Here is an 18720-nt window from a genome sequence, read left to right on the forward strand (position 1 = left end):
GTCAAATTGAGTAAACGTGAATCTGAAAGGATTCTGCATCAGAAAAATCACAGGTTTTTGTTTGTTTTTTAATCTTGTTGTAGTTGTAGATGGACAGAATGCCTTTGTTTTGTTTGCTTATTATGTGGTACTAAGGATTCAACTCAGTGCCTCACACAGGGAAAGTAAGTGCTCTGCCACTGAGCTACAGCCCCAGCCCCAGGTTTTTTTTTTTTTTTTTTTTAAATCCTGAATTCAAGCAGCTCACGTGGTCTAACCTTCTCCCAACCACAACTAGAGAATAAGCCTCAGTTCTGCCATCTGATGAATGGGAAAACCCAGGTACAGAGAGCCTAAGATAAAGACCCAGGACAGCCCAGCACATTCATGATGGGGGGGGGGGGGGCGAGACTAGGAACAGGCCCTGGGGAGCTACCTCCGTGGACTGTCCTTACACTCAGATTCTGGTCCCTGGCTGTGCTCTCTCTGCCACCTTCTGATCTAACCTTCACTTCCCAGATAGATTCTTCTGCTTCACAGAGAACCAGCCGGAGGCAGCTGCACCATGACTCAGCCAGGCAGTCAGGCTAAAGTCAAGCCCTGATCCTGCTGACAGCATATCCCCTTGTCACGGTGTGATGAAAATGGCCCCTGGCTTCCATGCTCCTCCCAAACATGTCACCCCAGTCCAGCCACGAGAAACACAGCAGACAGGTTTCCAGAGGGGCCTCGTTTTAGGCAGCTCTTTTGCTGCTGCGACCAAAAGACAGGAACGATTTTAGAGGAGGAAAAGTTTACTTGGGGCTCAGGGTTTCAGGGGTCTCAGTCCACAGATGGCCGGCTCCATTGCTGTGGGTCAGAGGTCAGGAAGAACATCATGGCAGAAGGGGGTGGGGGAGGAAGGGACTCAGGAGATGACACTAAGAAGCAGAGAGAGACAGACAAACAGCTCCACTTGCCAGGGACAAAATATAAACCCTAAAGGCACACCCCCAGAGATCACCTCCGCCAGCCACACCCTACCTGCCTGCTTATCACCCAGCTAATCCCATCTGGCGACTCATTTACTGATCAGGTTAAAACTTGCATGACCCAGTCATTTCACCTCTAAGCCTTCTTGCATTGTCTCCCACGTGGGCTTTGCGGGGAACCTCACATCTGAACCACAACAGGCCTCCTATGGTGTACCTGACCAGTGCTCCTCAAAAACATCAAGATCAGCAAAAATAAGGGAAGTCTGAAAACCATTGTGGCCCAGAAGAGCCTGAGGAGACAGAACCGCTAGCCCAGCGTGATGTCCCGCGTGGGACGCTGGAACCGCAAAGCAGCATTAGGTAAGAACTAAGGAACCCCTGAAAAAGGCAGGGACTCAGGTCCATCCGAGCACCCGGCTTTGCTTCATGACCTGAAACCCATCCCCATGCTGAAGCCAGATGTCAGCAATGGGGCCTGCGCCTGGCAAAGGCAATGATTTGTGTTGGAGTTTTCGTGACATTATTTTGTCGTCCTTTTCACACACCCAGTTCATGACGTCCACTTGACGCAAGGCCAGTACCCCAACCATCCTTTCTAAGTCATACAAATATGTATTTTAAGGCAGAAGGTTTTTTTAAAAAACCAATCCCTACACACATTCCTTTCCCTGCAGACTGATCCCCACACTGTCCTCAGTTTCCTGCTTCCCACGTGTCCAAGGGGTGAAGTGAACCCTCATCACCTGCAGCAACCCTGTCCTCGTCCACCGGAGCAGGCCCTTCCTGCTGCCAGCAGATGATGCCAGATGAAGTGGGCCGAGGTCTGGTCGTGGCAGGCGTGCGGTCAGCAGCTGCTCAGTTTCCACTGCACTTCACCTGCCAGCCGCTCACCCCTCCCCATCTTCTCCCCCACTCCAAAGTCCTCTAGATGGACAGCATGTCTAACCCTCGGGAACATTCCAGCAGAGTTCTCCATCCCCACCACTGCAGCACTGTCCACACCCCAAAAACGAAGCCTCAAAGGAAGTCCCAAAGTGAAATGTGTCCCTCCCTTCACTTCCAAACCCCCATGCACGATGCACTCCCCACACAAGGTCCCCAATATTAAGACAAAATGTGAACCATTTCCTAAATGAGTCCCAGTTTTATCTTGTTCTCAGTTTCACTGTATTTTTATTTTTCCACTCCTGCAAATTACTATAGGACTTAGATCCCCCCGTCACTAAAAATATGATGTCAAAGCCACGTCCAGGCAGCTCCATCCCCCCACCCACCCTCCCCTCCACTAGCCATATCATTGAAAGAAAGTCTCCTACCTTTCGCTGAGGCTTCTCCACAACTGTGCACCTGCAAGAGGGAGAAGGAAAATGAGAGACTTAACCAAGCTGCGCTCTCCTGAGGCATTTCCCAACTTAAAAATATTTACGAGATATGTCAAGTGGAACCTTGAGATCTTCAGGCGCTGCAAACTATCAGATCTTATGAGGTATACTGCTGGTGCCAAGGCTAATTCAGGCAGTTAATTCACAAAAAAAGTTAGTGGAATCCTACTACATGCAAAACAGTTGAGCCGGTGCCCTGAGGGATGGAATGCTCCAGCACACACACAGTTCCTGCTTCGGGGGCTTCACTGTCCAATGTGGCAGACCAAATGTGTGCTCCAGTAAATGTGAACCTAGAGAGGCAGAGCAGGAACTGCACAAGAGGAGGAGTAACCATGAGGTTCCGGGGGAGAGATTATGTGGCTGCTCCAGGGAGCATGAATAATAGAGGTGGCATTGAAGGTGAGTCTTGGCATCATCCTGGCAAACTGAGACAACTGTGACTGGAAAAGGGAGATTTTTATCTAGTCATTCTTTTTTTTTTTTATTAGTTGCTCAAGACAATACAGTGATCTTGACATATCATACATTTGATTCAAATAGGGTATGAATTCTCATTTTTCCACGTGCACAGATTGCAGGATCACATTGTTATACATCCATGTGTATACATACACCAATCCTAGTGTCAGTTGTATTCTGCTGCCCTCCCTATCCCCCCTCCCCTCCCCTCCCCTCACTATTCTCTACCCATTCTACTGTGACACTTATCTCTCTCTCTCCCTTTTTTTTTCTTCCCTTCCCCCTCCCACCATCATATATGTATTTTGTGATCCCATGAGGGTCTCCTTCCGTCTTCCGTGCAATTCCCCTTCTCCCTCCCTTTCCCTCCCTCCTGTTTTCCTTATTTCGTGGTAACCTTCTTCTCATGCTCTTCCTTCCTACTCTGTTTTGAGTCACCTCCCTTATATCAGAGAAGACATTTGTTTTTTTAGGGATTGGCTAACTTCGCTTAGCATAATCTGCTCTAGTGCCATCCATTTCCCTGAAAATGCCACGATTTTGTTATTTTTTAATGCTGCGTAATATTCCATTGTGTATAAATGCCACATTTTTTAATCCCTTCATCTGTTGAAGGGCATCTGGGTTGGTTCCACAGTCTAGCTATTGTGAATTGTGCTGCTATTAACATTGATGTAGCTGTGTCCCTGTAGTATGCTTTTTTTAGGTCTTTTGGGTATAGTCCGAGAAGGGGAATAGCTGGGTCAAATGGTGGTTCCATTCCCAGCTTTCCAAGGAATCTCCATACTTCCCTCCAAATTGGCTGCACCAGTTTGCAGTCCCACCAGCAATGTACAAGTGTACCTTTTTCCCCACATCCTCGCCAGCACTTGTTATTGTTTGAATTCATAATGGCTGCCATTCTTACTGGAGTGAGATGGTATCTTAGAGTGGTTTTAATTTGCATTTCTCTGATAGCTAGAGATGGTGAGCATTTTTTTGTGTGTTCTTGTTAATCGATTGTATATTCTCCTCTGTGAAGTGTCTGTTTAGATCTTTGACCCATTTGTTGATTGGGTTATTTGGTTTTTTTGTTGTTTAACGTTTTGAGTTCTTTGTATACTCTGGAGATTAGCACTCTATCTGAAGTGTGAGGGGTAAAAATTTGTTCCCAGGATGTAGGCTCCCTATTTACCTCACTTATTATTTCTCTTGCTGAGAAAAAACTTCTTAGTTTGAATATGTCCCATTTGTTGATTCTTGATTTTAACTCTTGTGCTATAGATGTCCTATTAAGGAATTTGGAGCCCGACCCTACAAGATGGAGATTAGGGCCAACTTTTTCTTCTATTACATGCAGAGTCTCTGGTTTGATTCCTAGCTCCTTGATCCATTTTGAGTTAACTTTTGTGCATGGTGAGAGAAAGGGATTCAGTTTCATTTTGTTGCATATGGATTTCCAGTTTTTCTAAACAAGAAGGGTGAAACAGGTGGTATAGCGATACCAGATTTCAAACTATACTATAGAGCAATAGTAACAAAAACAGCATGGTACTGGTACCAAAAAAGGCAGGTAGACCAATGGTACAGAATAGAGGACACAGAGACCAATCCACAAAATTTCAACTAGCTTATATCTAGTTATTCTTTAGGTACAAGCACAAATGAAAGTATATAGACATGCATATAATTTGCTTTTTAAAATCTCCAGTGACTGTCTTCAGTGGCTCATTTTTTGTTTGTTTGTTTGTTTTTTGCAGCCCTAGAGAATGAACCTGGGGTGCTGTATCACCGAGTTATTCCGAGTTGTTTTTTTTATTATTATTATTTTTGAGTGAGAGTCTCACTAAATTGCTGAGGCTAGTCTCAAACTTGAGATTCTCCTGCCTCATCTTTGGAGTCCCTGGGACTATAGGCATGTGCCAGCACACCTGGTGACCGAGTCTTAATATTATACTCAAAATAATAAATGGCCATGAGAACATTTCTGCATGGTCCATCAGACAAAGGGTCAAAGGTGTCGTCCTTATGTTCTTCACAATCCCCTATCAAAGGTCCAGGTGATAAGTTAACTTCCAGGAAAAAGTTTCTCAAAACTGTTTTCTGCATTTCCTCAGACCACTAGAACTGTGCAATTAAGTCTACAGCCCTACCTACCACCCTGAACATGCCCCATCTTTCTGATATCAGAAGCTAAGCAGGGTCAGGCCTGGTTAGTACTTACATGGGAGAATTGCACAATTAATCTGATTTCCTTTTTGCCTTGGTTGCCTGTAAGCAAGGGGATAAACCTGTTGCTCAGAAATGTTACTCTGTTGGACTTCTGCTCCTCTGATAGACCTCTTGTAAACAGCATTATGTTTTATGTCCCTTATATGTCCCTTCAAATTCTTTGGCGTTAGGTGGCATATAAAAGCAAATTAACAACAGGAGAGAACTCAGGCAATTGTGAGCAAGAGTGAGGTCCCAACTGGAGTTGGGAGCTGGATGGACTCAATTCTACAGACATCAGCACACCTTGACACATGACATTTCCATAACAGCTCTGCTGCCAAGAGTCGGGAAGGCAGACGGTGGTACGGGATGCTAGTGTGCTTGCTTGTCTTGTTATTTAACATGGTGGAATAAGTATGGTTGGTGGACAAGGGATCAAGGACACTACAAATAGCAAGGACAGAATCTCTACAGTCTTTGAGCACAGACTGGGGGAATGAGCAGAGAAGGGGCTGAGGGATAGTATGAGAGGCAAGGGGCTGAGCAGGAAGAGTAAATCAAGAGTCCCCGAGCCAGCTCAGCAGGAGCAAGGAGCCAGGGAGGGTAGGTGCAGTGGCAATTGAATTTCAGGCTTTATAAATGGTGGACCTACAGTACCTTCCAAAGGCTAAGATCAAAGATGAAGCTACCTAGCAGGTGACCATCCAGCCATCATCTGAGCCAGAGAGAACCACAATCAATGGAAAGTGCATGAAGATCTAAGTGGACCACAAGCCCTACATATCCCTATTTCATAGCAGCAGAAGGGAGAAGGCCTAAAGGGATAGTGGTTGCAAATGCTTCCCACTGGTAGCCCTGGGGAGTGAGGGGGACACTGGCTAAGCCCTTTTTCTATCCACAGAGCTGTAGCTAAAGATCTTAAAGAGAGCCTGGGGTGGAAGTGGCTGGGTCTACTGCAATGGGGAGAAAAAAAAAGGTGGTAGGATCAAGTTTAGGAATGGGAGAAGAGTTCTCCATGGCACAGAAGAATTCCCCAGAGCGGAAATGATGGGTTAACACAGGGGCACATGTGCTCCAGGAGCCTGTTAAAGAGAGAAAGGAGAGAGATCTGCTGCAGAGCGTGGCCTACGCAGACCAGCCACTCACAATAGGATGGGGGTTCCCTTAGGTTTCACAAAAGCTCACTCATTGGGTGGTAACTCTGCTCCCCCATCCCAACTGCTTTCTATTTCATATTAAGCACCTAGGATGGTACCAAACATCATAACTAGGAGTACCCCAACTCACAGAAGCAGAAAATAGAGTGGTAATCGATCAAATTACATTTTTATGTATGTACAAACATCCCACGAGAAAACCCACCAATCTGTATAATTAAGACTCACCAATAAAAATTTTTGAAAAAGAAAGAAAGGTGGTTGCCAGGTCCTAGGGGGAAGGTGATGGGGGACTAGTCACTAGGTGCAGATGTTCAGGCATCAAGAAAATTCCCAGCCAGAGCTGCTCTGCAACATGCACCAAGGTAATAACACAGCACTTGAAGATTCGGTCAGAGGGTTTAAAGAAGATAACAACTGGGAGAGTGGTATATGAAGTTCGTGAACATCTTCAGTCACAAATGTGGGGAGCAGGGAAGCCAAGAGAGGGGGGAGTGGCAGAGCTGCCGGCAGCCCTGCGGCCTAGTCTTCCCCGGTGCTGTAGTGGACACGAGCCAGCTATCTGCCAAGAGTGGCTGACGGCTCTGACTGAAGCCACGGAACTCCCAGAACCACATCTGCATCCAACTTGGAGCGATTCTGTGCCTCCCTGGGACTGGGCATCGTGGCAGTGCACTGTGCTGGAAGCCCCCACCAACAGGCTCAGCCAGCCATTCACCAGCTCAATGGGGTCTTTGTTCTAAAGACTCTCTAAAGGAGGCTGAGGAGCCACCAGGGTTTCTCAGTGGCAGACTGGGGAGCTCTGGGAAAGCACAGCAATGAATTCCATCTTCCTTTTCCTTCTTTCTTACAGAGAAATGCTGTATTCAAAGCAATGTCACCTAGTGGAAACCCTGAGAGAAAGGCAGGCCTGAGACAAAGGCAGGTCCCCCAAGGCAGACCATAAGAGCTCTGCTTGGGCAGGGAGCCTGGCGTGTCTGGATCCCCATGGAAGCCAGCGCCTACACAAGGCCCTGGCAGAGAAGGCACTCAACCCAGACTGACTAACCAGTGAACAGACACCATGCTCTCCTGAATCTGTGTCAGCCAGCAGAGGAGAGGCCGCTGTGCCAAAAGTTCTTTTTTTTTTTTAATTTATTTTATCTTATTGGTTGTTCAAAACATTATAAAGATTGCAGAATCACTTCGGTTACACATCCACATTTTTACATAATGCCCTATTAGTAACTGTTGTATTCTGCTACCTTTCCTATCCTCTACTACCCCCCTCCCCTCCCCTCCCATCTTCTCTCTCTACCCCATCTACTGTAATTCATTTCTCTCCTTGTTTTTTTCCCCATTCCCCTCACAACCCCTTATATGTAATTTTATATAACATAGAGGGTCTCCTTCCATTTCCATGCAATTTCCCTTTTCTCTCCCTTTCCCTCCCACCTCATGTCTCTGTTTAATGTTAATCTTTTCCTCCTGCTCTTCCTCCCTGCTCTGTTCTTAGTTGCTCTCATTATATCAAAGAAGACATTTGGCATTTGTTTTTTAGGGATTGGCTATCTTCACTAAGCATAATCTGCTCTAGTGCCATCCATTTCCCTGCAAATTCCATGATTTTGTCATTTTTTTAGTGCTGCGTAGTACTCTATTGTGTATAAATGCCACATTTTTTTTTATCCATTCATCTATTGAAGGGCATCTGGGTTGGTTCCACATCTAGCTATTGTGAATTGTGCTTCTATGAACATCGATGTGGCAGTATCCCTGTAGTATGCTCTTTTAAGTTCCTCAGGGAATAGTCCGAGAAGGGCAATAGCTGGGTCAAATGGTGGTTCCATTCCAAGCTCTCCCAGGAATCTCCATACTGCTTTCCAAATTGGCTGCACCAGTTTGCAGTCCCACCAGCAATGTACAAGTGTACCCTTTTCCCCACATCCTCGCCAACACTTGTTGTTTGACTTCAGAATGGCTACCAATCTTACTGGAGTGAGATGGTATCTTAGGGTGGTTTTGATTTGCATTTCTCTGACTGCTAGAGATGGTGAGCATTTTTTCATGTACTTGTTGATTGATTGTATGTCCTCCTCTGAGAAGTGTCTGTTCAGGTCTTTGGCCCATTTGTTGATTGGGTTATTTGTTTTCTTATTGTTTAATTTTTTGAGTTCTTTGTATACTTTGGATATTAGGGCTCTATCTGAAGTGTGAGGAGTAAAAATTTGTTCCCATGATGTAGGCTCCCTGTTTACCTCTCTTATTGTTTCTCTTGCTGAGAAACAACTTTTTAGTTTAAGTAAGTCCCATTTGTTGATTCTTGTTATTAACTCTTGGGCTATGTGTGTCCTATTAAGGAATTTGGAGCCCGACCCCACAATATATAGATCGGAGCCAACCTTTTCTTCTATCAGACGCATAGTCTCTGATTTGATATCAAGGTCCTTGATCCATTTTGAGTTAACTTTTGTGCATGGCGAGAGAAGGGGATTCAGTTTCATTTTGTTGCATATGGATTTCCAGTTTTCCCAGCACCATTTGTTGAAGATGCTATCCTTCCTCCATTGCATGCTTTTAGCCCCTTTATCGAATATAAGATAGTTGTAATTTTGTGGATTAGTTTCTGTGTCCTCTATTCTATACCATTGGTCCACCCACCTGTTTTGGTACCAGTACCATGCTGTTTTTGTTACTGTTGCTCTGTAGTAAAGTTTGAAATCTGGTATCGCTATACCTCCTGACTCACACTTCCTGCTTAGAATTGCTTTTGCTATTCTGGGTCTTTTATTTTTCCATATGAATTTCATGATTACTTTATGTATTTCTACAAGGAATGCCATTGAGATTTTGATTGGCATTGCATTAAGCCTATAGAGAACTTTTGGTAATATCGCCATTTTGATGATGTTAGTTCTACCTATCCATGAACGGGATATGTTTTTCCATCTTCTAAGATCTTCTATTTCTCTCTTTAGGGTTCTGTAGTTTTCATTGTATAAGTCTTTCACCTCTTTTGTTAGGTTTATTCCCAAGTATTTTATTTTTTTTGAGGATATTGTGAATGGGGTAGTTTTCCAGTTCAGAAGATTTGTTGCTGAAATACAGGAATGCCTTTGATTTATGTGTGTTGATTTTATATCCTGCCACTTTGCTGAATTCATTTATTAGTTCTAGTAGTTTCTTTGTAGACCCTTTTGTGTCTTCTAGGTATAGGATCATATCATCTGCAAATAGTGATAATTTAAGTTCTTCTTTTCCTATCTTAATGCCTTTAATTTCTTTTATCTGTCTAATTGCTCTGGCCAGTATTTCGAGAACTATATTGAATAGAAGTGGTGAGAGAGGGCATCCCTGTCTTGTTCCAGATTTTAGAGGGAATGCCTTCAGTTTTTCTCCATTTAGAATGATGCTAGCCTGAGGCTTAGCATATATAGCTTTTATAATGTTGAGGTAAGTTCCTGTTATCCCTAGTTTTTCTAATGTTTTGAACATAAAGGGATGCTGTACTTTGTCGAATGCTTTTTCTGCACCTATCGAGGTGATCATATGGTTCTTATCTTTAAGTCTATTGATGTGGTGAATAACGTTTATTGATTTCCGTATATTGAACCAGCCTTGCATCCCAGGGATGAATCCTACTTGATCATGGTGCACAATCTTTTTGATATATTTTTGTATACGATTTGCCAGAATTTTATTGAGGATTTTTGCATCTAAATTAATTAGGGATATTGGTCTGTAGTTTTCTTTCTTTGAGGTGTCTTTATCTGGTTTGGGGATCAGGGAGATATTGGCCTCATAGAATGAATTTGGAAGTTCTCCCTCTTTTTTCTATCTCCTGAAATAGATTGTGGAGTATTGGTATTAATTCTTCTTTAAAGTTCTTGTAAAACTCTGCTGTATATCCATCCGGTCCTGGGCTTTTCTTGGTTGGTAGGCTTTTGATGGCTTCTTCTATTTCCTCACTCGATATTGGTCTGTTTAGGTTGTTTTATCTTCCTGACTCAATCTGGGTAGTTCATATGTCTTAAGGAATTTATTGATGCCTTCACTATCTTCTATTTTATTAGAGTATAGGGTTTCAAAATAATTTCTAATTATCTTCTGTATTTCTGAATTGTCTGTTGTGATGTTGCCTTTTTCATCCCGTAAGCTAGTAATTTGGGTTCTCTCTCTTCTTCTCTTTGTTAGCGTGGCTAGTGGTCTATCAATCTTATTTATTTTTTCAAAGAACCAACTTTCAGTTTTGTCAATTTTTTTATTGTTTCTTTTGTTTTGATTTCATTGATTTCAGCTCTAATTTTAATTATTTCTTGCCTTCTACTGTATTTGCTGCTGATTTGTTCTTCTTTTTCTAAGGCTTCGAGGTATAGTGTGAGGTCATTTATTTGTTGGCTTTTCTTTCTTTTAAGGAATGAACTCCATGAAATTAATTTTCCTCTTAGTACTGCTTTCATAGTGTCCCAGAGATTTCGATATGTTGTGTCTGAGTTTTTGTTTACCTCTAAGAATTTTTTAATTTCCTCTTTGATGTCTTCTGTAACCCTTTGTTCATTCAGTAGCATATTGTTTAATCTCCATGTGATGTAGGAGTTTTTCTTTCTCATTTTATTATTGATTTCCAATTTCATTCCATTATGATCAGATAAAATGCATGGTAGTATCTCAACTCCTTTGTAATTGCTAAGATTTTCCCTGTGACATAATATATGGTCTATTTTTGAGAAGGATCCATGTGCTGCTGAGAAGAAAGTGTATCCGCTTGATGTTGGGTGGTATACTCTGTATATATCAATTAAGTCTAAATTATTAATTGTATTATTGTGCTCTATGGTTTCTTTATTCAACTTTTGTTTGGAAGATCTGTCCAGTGGTGAGAGAGGTGTGTTAAAATCTCCCATGATTATTGTGTTGTGGTCTATTAGACTCTTGAATTTGAGAAGAGTTTGTTTGATGAACGTAGCTGCACCATTGTTTGGGGTGTATATATATTAATGATCATCAAGTCTTGTTGGTGTATGGTTCCCTTGAGCAGTATGCAGTGTCCTTGTTTATCCATTTTGATTAACTTTGGCTTGAAGTCTATTTTATTTGATACAAGTATGGACACCCCTGCTTGCTTCCGGGGTCCGTATGAGTGATATGATTTTTCCCAACCTTTCACCTTCAGTCTGTGTATGTCTTTTCCTATCAGATGAGTCTCCTGTAGGCAGCATATTGTTGGATCTTTTTTTTTAATCCATTCTACTAGCCTATGTCTTTTGATTGGTGCATTTAAGCCATTAACATTTAGGATTACTATTGAGATATGGTTTGTATTTCCAGCCATATTTGGTTATGTTTGTTACTTAACAGGATTTGTTTTTCCTCTGTGCTTAGTTTTTCCTTTACTGTACTACGTCCTGCTGTTGGTTTTCATTGTTATTTTTCATTTCCTCTTCCTGTAATTTTTTGCCAAGGATGTTTTGAAGAGCTGGTTTTCTAGCTGCAAATTCTTTTAACTTTTGTTTGTTGTGGAAGATTCTCATTTCATCTTCAATCCTGAAGCTTAAATTTCGCTGGATACATGATTCTTGGTTGGAACCCTTTTTCTTTCAGCGTTTGAAATATGTTGTTCCAGGCTCAGGCTCTTCTAGCTTTCAGAGTCTGTGTTGAAAGATCAGCAGTTATCCTGATTGGTTTACCCCTAAATGTAATCTGTTTCCTCTCTCTTGTGGCTTTTAAGATTCTCTCCTTATTCTGTATGTTGGGCATCTTCATTATTATGTGTCTTGGTGTGGATCTCTTATGATTTTGTACATTTGGTGTCCTGTAGGCTTCTAGTATTTGGATTTCTTTTTCATTCTTTAAGTCTGGGAAGTTTTCTAGTTTTATTTCATTGAATAGATTGCTCATTCCCTTGGTTTGGACCTCTATACCCTCTTGTATCCCAATAACTCTTAGGTTTGGTTTCTTGATGTTATCCCATAATTCTTGGATGTTCTGCTCATGATTTCTTAACATTCTTGCTGAGCTGTCTATGTTCTTTTCAAGTTGAAAAACTTTGTCTTCGTTGTCTGAAGTTCTATCTTCTAAGTGTTCTTCTCTGCTTGTAATACTCTCATTTGAGTTTTTAATTTGGTTTATTGTTTCCTGCATTTCCAGGATTTCTGTTTGTTTGTTTTTTATATCCTCTATCTCCCTATAGAGTTGATCTTTTGCTTCTTGGATTTGTTTATGTAATTCATTGTCAAAGTGATTTTTCATTGTCTGAATTTGCTGTATAATGTCTTCCTTGAGACTCCAGATCATCTGAAGCATCCAAAAGTACTTCTGTTCCACGCTCTTAACTGCCCCTCATACAACCCCCTGGTGTGAGCATGGTTCCCCCATTTAGCAGGATAAAGAGGTTCTGGTGGTAAAGTAGGCCTAGTCACAGTCCTGAAGATATCAAATCTTCATCCCTGGAATCTGGGAATGTGAGTTCATATAGAAAGAGAGCCTTGCAGATGTGATTGGGTTAAGGAACATGAGATGAGCAGATCACCTGCCACCCGGGTGGGTGCAAAAGGCAATCCAATCACAAGTGCCCTTGGTAGAGACAGGCTGAGGAGGATAGATAACAGACAGAACCCACCAGAAGCTAGGAAAGGCCAGATTCTTCACTAAAGCCTCCAGAGGGCATCCAGATCTCTGACTCCTTGATTTTGGTTCAACAATACCAACTTGGACAAGTGGCATCCAGAACTGCAAGAGAAGAACTTTCTTTGTTTTGAGCCATAGCGTTGGTGGTATTTTGTTACAGCAGCAACAGGAAACTAACACAGTCTGTTATATGGCTTCTCTACAGCTAGAAATGAGTGACCCAGTCTGAGAATTAGACTCTTTAGGCTGGCCTTCTTTCAATTCCATAATATTTTAAAGGACTGAATCTCTGTGATGTACAACTTTCCTATAATTCATGAGAAGGAAGTTTCTGCCTTTGTGTAACCCATCAAGTCAGGAAGTCAAACTAGAAACTTAAGATCTTCATAGGTCCACAGAATGGAAGCTGAAAGATTCCCTAACTGCCCTTTTCTCACACTTGGCCACTCACACAGAGATCAAGTCTTAGTCTTCCATGTGTTTCTACTCTTTGTAACCTGTGCCCAGATGAGGACCAGATTTGTCATACAACTCCAAGCACCAAGATGCTCAGCATCCTCCGTGGATCAGCTGGGTCTATCAAGATAATATGGTTGCTGAAAAAACTTGCAACTGGCTGTCACTTCTAGGATTCCCCTCCCAGAGGTTCTAGAGGGGGAGCATGTTGTAAAAGTTTATTTGAGAAAATGGTGAAGAAACAAGGAGTTGCTGTAGACCACCGAATGAAGCCTTGCACAAAACCAAGGAAATAGATGCTCTGCCTCTAGGTGACCTCAGTGCATATGTGGCAAGCAGGAAGAATCAGTGAGCACCTGCTCAAGCTGAAGCTGAGGCAGTTCAGTGCCTGCTCTCTGATAGAAAGGGGTAGGGAGAGAGAGGGAGACAGGGAAGTGTGTATACAAGAGTATAATTGAAATCTTCAGATTCATGAAACACATTAACTGAACAAAAACAAATGTTTTCACCTTCCAAGATGCTAGGCAAGAGGGAATTGCTTCCAAATCTGCAAACACACTAATGTAAAGCAAACTTCCTAAAAATTGTTTTCACAATGATTTAGTTTAAGAAAGATGTTAAGTAAACCAGATTTAAAGCAGATCCACAGAATGTCTCAATGGTAAACCTGTAACTGTATGCATTCTTGGTCTCATGTGTGTGTTAGGGAACAGAACATGCCTCCTGCAAAAAGGACCTCAATATCTCCACCAGGATGAGACATCTGGGCAGTTCTTAAACACATTGGTCCACATGGGTCTCAACCAAAACTCTGTCTCCAGTTGGGGTATAGTCAGTAAAATTAAATGCCTGATTACAATCTCCTCTGGGCTAATTTTTATCAAATCTATCTATTCCATTTGGCTTCATGGGACTCAATTATTTCCAGGAGGGATTTTTGCCCACTTACAAAAAACTAGCTCAAACACTCATGGAAGAGCATCCTCCAACTATGGACAGCTTGATTTATAATACAGTTAACTTACTCAAAAATACATTAAGCAAAATTTAAAATACTGTTAAGTTCTCACTTTTAAAATTAATGTTTGATATTTATTCATTTTTCATGATTGTTTACTCATTTAAAATTTTCTCTATCGTTTGCTTTTAAATCCTCAATTGTTTTTCTTCATTGAGGCAGAAAAAATGTTTATATAAACGTGTCCATTTTCCAGTGGACCAGTTTCATCAGGTAGGATGTAATAAATATTTAACTGCTATCCTCACTGCAGCCTACTTACATATCAAAGAGGTATTTGAAATGGCACTTAGAGCCAATAGGAAAGGCAGTAGTTGAAGCTATGAATCAGTTACATAAATTACTATATTGAAAATAGCAAAATCAGTACCTATACAATCTATTGCTTTTCCTGTTCAAAGGAATATTCAAAGGAATAATTGGTTAGTGTGCCCTCACAAGAATCAGACATTCAGAGTTGAGAGAATTAAATGCCATAAAAATTAAATCTTGAGTGTTCTTACCTCTTGTTCTAGACAAAACCATATCCTTTATTATTTGCATAATAACACGCCCAAGGATCATGACCGAAATCAGATGATATACTCTCCATGGAGTCAATGCAAGGAACCTGTAACAGAGAAACATCATTATTTCAATGTGAGGATTTTCATCTCATTTTTAACAGAATTGGGTTTTCGGCCTGTCCAAAAACACAAAACATAAAAAAAAAAAGCATTCAATAATGATTTTGCTTTTCAAAAACCACCCCGATGTAACTGCACAAAAATTATTTAATAACCAAAGCCAGCAAAATAAACACCCTTGATACACATGTATCCTGCGCTGGGCTTTCTCCGCTCACCTCTAATTCAGGAAGGAGATTTGCTCTCCTGGGAATGAGCCAGCAAGACCCTCAGTGACAAGCTTCTCCCTCAGCAGGTACGTTCGGTAGTGACCTGAAGCACTCTTGTGCTGGCTGAAGAGCCCGAAAGGCAGGACGTTCCACAGACAGGATGGCTGGACACCCCTGTCTCACAGTTCTCTGAGGTTTTTCGTCTATGCCCTAATCACTTCCCTGAGTTCCCCTTCTCCCATCTCTTATAAATGGCACTGAGGATCAGATTTGCTAATACTTCCTCTTCAAGATGCCAGCCTCCTTGTCCACCTTGTCTCCAAAGAAAAACAAACTAAACATTGTTTCCCATGAACAGGTCGCAAACCTGGCAGGACTGTCTTTGGCTGGGCTTAAGAAGAAAAGGAATGACAGAGAAGTCACAAGCCGCCTCGAGCCTTCATCCGAGACTGGAGGCTGAAGCTCCTACTCCTCACAAGTTAAATGGCCATGCTGCCCGTTAATATTAACACTGGTGTCATCAGAACTCGTACAAAAATCAATTCAACAAACGTCTAATAATGGTGACAAGGGTGTACAGTGAAGTGAAGGACACATGCATGATCCTGGTTCGCTTTTTTGTCGCTGGAACAAAATAGCTGAGAAAAACAACGTAAAGGAGGAGAAGTTTGTTTGGGCTCATTGTTTCAGAGGTCTCAGTCCATGATTAGCCAGTTCCATAGCTTTGGGCCTGAGATGAGAGAACATCATGGCAGAAGTGTATGGTGGAGGACAGCTGTCCCCTCATGGCATCCAGGAAGGGGACGGGGACAAGATACAGCCCTCAAGGATATGTCCCCAGGAACCTGCGCCCTCAACTTTGTTCCACCTCCACCTTGAGTCCATTCACATTTTTAACTCCTCAAAAGGTTAATCCACTGATGAGGTCAGAGCCCTCAGGATCCAATCCCTCTCTCAAACCCCACCTTTGAACATGGCTGCACTAGGGATCAAGCCTTCAACCAAGGAACCTTTGGGAGACAATCTAGATCCAAAGTACTCCAGTAACAACTGCCTTCTATCAGCTTACTCTCCCATCAAACATGGGTGAAGTTAAACAAGTCCACAACAGTCTTAGGGGCTACTGCTACAGAATAGGGACAAAGAGCAAGATGCATCAAGGAAGGAGTGATTAACTCCCAATCAAGAGGATTTTATAAAAGTGGCACTTGAACTTGGTGTGGGAGGGTGGATGTTATTCAGAGAAAGATAGAGGCTGCTCCACCTGGTGGACACACATGAACAGAAGACCAGAGTTGGTGAAGGTTAGTTGTCTGTGGCTTCCCGGGTAACCTGGGGTGGCCCCAGCAGGACGTGAAAGCAGAAGGAGAGAGTTGGGAGATTGGAAGAGAGAGAGAAGAGACAGAAGGGACAGGAGGGCAACAGATGCTGGTGGGTTCTGAATGATATGCTGCTCCAAGTTTGGTCTTTCTGCTACTGGCCACAGAAAGAAAGCCAAAGCTATAGAGCAAGAAAATAAAATGATGAGTCATTTGGGAGAATGTGGTGGTGTAGAGAGGAGTATGGAATCCATGCCACCTCCTAGAAGGCCATGGAATGTTTTTAGAGAACTTGGTAAGAGATGCCAGGAGTTGTAGGTAAAGCCCTCCACCAGAAGAGGAGCGACCCAATTTTTAGCATGGTTCAAATGCTAACAGCATGTGTAACCTGGGCCAGGGAAGGAGCAGATGGACTAGGTCTATGCTTCCTAAATAATGGTCTACAACTGCCACCAGGTTAGCTACGTGGAAAGCTTGTTAAAACAAAAATTCTCCTCCCCAATTCTCTGAAACAGGTGTCTTAATTACTAGTATTTGTACCTGATAAATATGGATGTATTACCTACAGTAGACCAAACGCTGAGCTACCAAAAGGCAATAAATGGTGAATACGGAGCATGGAGGGAAGGAACGGACACCAAAAAACAATCCACCATGCCAACCTCTGTGTCTTCAGCAACAAAAAAGTATCCTTCCACTAAGGGGCTACTGCATAGTTGCTTGCTTGATTGACTGATTTCAGCTTTTAGGTTGGTTTAAGCCCAGGGTGTGTTTTGGGCTCTGTTTCCTTGGGGCCTACCTCTTTACCAGCAGGTTATGATTAACTCTTGCTGTTATCCATGTGCTAGGCTGTCCCAGCTCTTCCACATCATATACTAAAGTGGCAGTTTTTAAATCGTTGACAGTGATCCACAGCAAGGTATTTATTCACATCAAAAAACAAATGAAACCAAAGTCTCAGAAAAACAGTATTCATCTTCACAACTTATAATGCCTTTTGATGTCTTCCACTCCGTTCTCTCTCTGCCTGTTTAACTGCTGACTGTGACCCACTGAGGAGCTGCAAGTCACAGATGGGCTCACACCACATTCGAAGAAACCTGCAAGGATTAATGTCACTAGAATGGCCCCCTTTGTAGAGTCAGGTAAAGCCCTAGAAGAGACAAAAGTTCCCTTGAGTTTAAAGGTATTTTAAGCCAGCCAGAAAGCCATTTAAGTGTCTTTTAAAAAAAAGAAAAGAAAAAGAAAGAAAGAAAGAAAGAAAGAAAGAATGAAAGAAAGAAAGAAAGAAAGAAAGAAGGAAAGAAACACAAGATCAACTGAAGAAGTGAAAGCAATTAGTTATTCTCTTAATGGAAGTTCCAAATTTCCAGGAATAAAAAATTAGGTAATGACAGGATTTCAACCTAAGACCTAGCTTAGACCTCATTGGGAGGTCATTGCCATAGAAACTAAAAAAAAAAAAACGACAAAAAAAAAAAAAAAACACCATGGATGTCCCCTCTGTGTCCTGGATAAGGGTCCAGCTGGCTTCTCTGCCAAGGGTCTTACTGGTCATTAAGAGTCCTCCATTGCTGGTAAGGCAACACCAACAATTTCTTGGGAAAACGATGCCCAAACTGTAGGCTCCTTGGCTGTTTACTTGGTAGGTGAGCGCCTTCATCCCCAAATATTAAGTATAAAATGTTTTGAGATACAAATCTTGAGATAAAGAATTGTGTGGGACTGGGGATGTGGCTCCAGCGGTAGCGCGCTCGCCTGGCATGTGTGCGGCCCAGGTTCGATCCTCAGCACCACATACAAACAAAGATGTTGTGTCCCCCGAAAAAAAACTAAGAAATAAATATTCTCTCTCTCTCTCTCTCTCCCCTACCTCTCTTTAAAAAAATGCAATTTAATATTAAAAAAAAAGAATTGTGTTTAGAAAAATCTGTATTTGGCATTTTAATTTCAAATACTGTTTGAGATGATTTGTCTCATGTGGAGTAATTCAGACCTGTGATTTGTAATTACAATCTTAGAAACACTTATGAGTTAAATACATTTTTAAAAATATATTTTAAAAATTTATTTATTTATTCTTAAATTTTGATTTGTTATATATGACAACAGAATGCATTACAATTTATACACATATAGAGCACACTTTTTCATACCCCTGGTTGTACACAAAGTAGAGTCAAATCCTTTGCGTCTTCTTACGTGTATTAGGGGAGCTACCTAATATTAAGGAAGGCTTGAGCTGTTACAATTGAAGCTGTTTTTTAAAAATTTGGGGTAAATTTCAAACATACACAAAAAGGTGGCCAGAGTATAATGAACCCAGTTTCAACAATTCA

At 41.9% G+C, this 18720-nt stretch overlaps 1 protein-coding gene across 4 annotated transcripts in view; it reads right to left on the reverse strand.

Annotated features, from left to right (window-relative positions):
* Positions 1-18720, reverse strand: part of Retreg1 (reticulophagy regulator 1) — a 140557-nt gene that overhangs the window by 83756 nt on the left and 38081 nt on the right. For all 4 annotated transcript variants that reach the window (XM_013356119.3, XM_078016768.1, XM_078016774.1 and 1 more), the window contains exons 2-3: positions 14731-14837; positions 2270-2300 (exon numbers count right to left, since the gene is read on the reverse strand). In XM_013356119.3, coding sequence (XP_013211573.2) covers positions 2270-2300; positions 14731-14837 — 138 coding nt within the window. The remainder of the gene's footprint in view (positions 1-2269; positions 2301-14730; positions 14838-18720) is intronic.

This window comes from Ictidomys tridecemlineatus, chromosome 1 (assembly GCF_052094955.1).
Source record: "Ictidomys tridecemlineatus isolate mIctTri1 chromosome 1, mIctTri1.hap1, whole genome shotgun sequence".
In the NCBI taxonomy this organism is placed as follows: Eukaryota; Metazoa; Chordata; class Mammalia; order Rodentia; family Sciuridae; genus Ictidomys; species Ictidomys tridecemlineatus.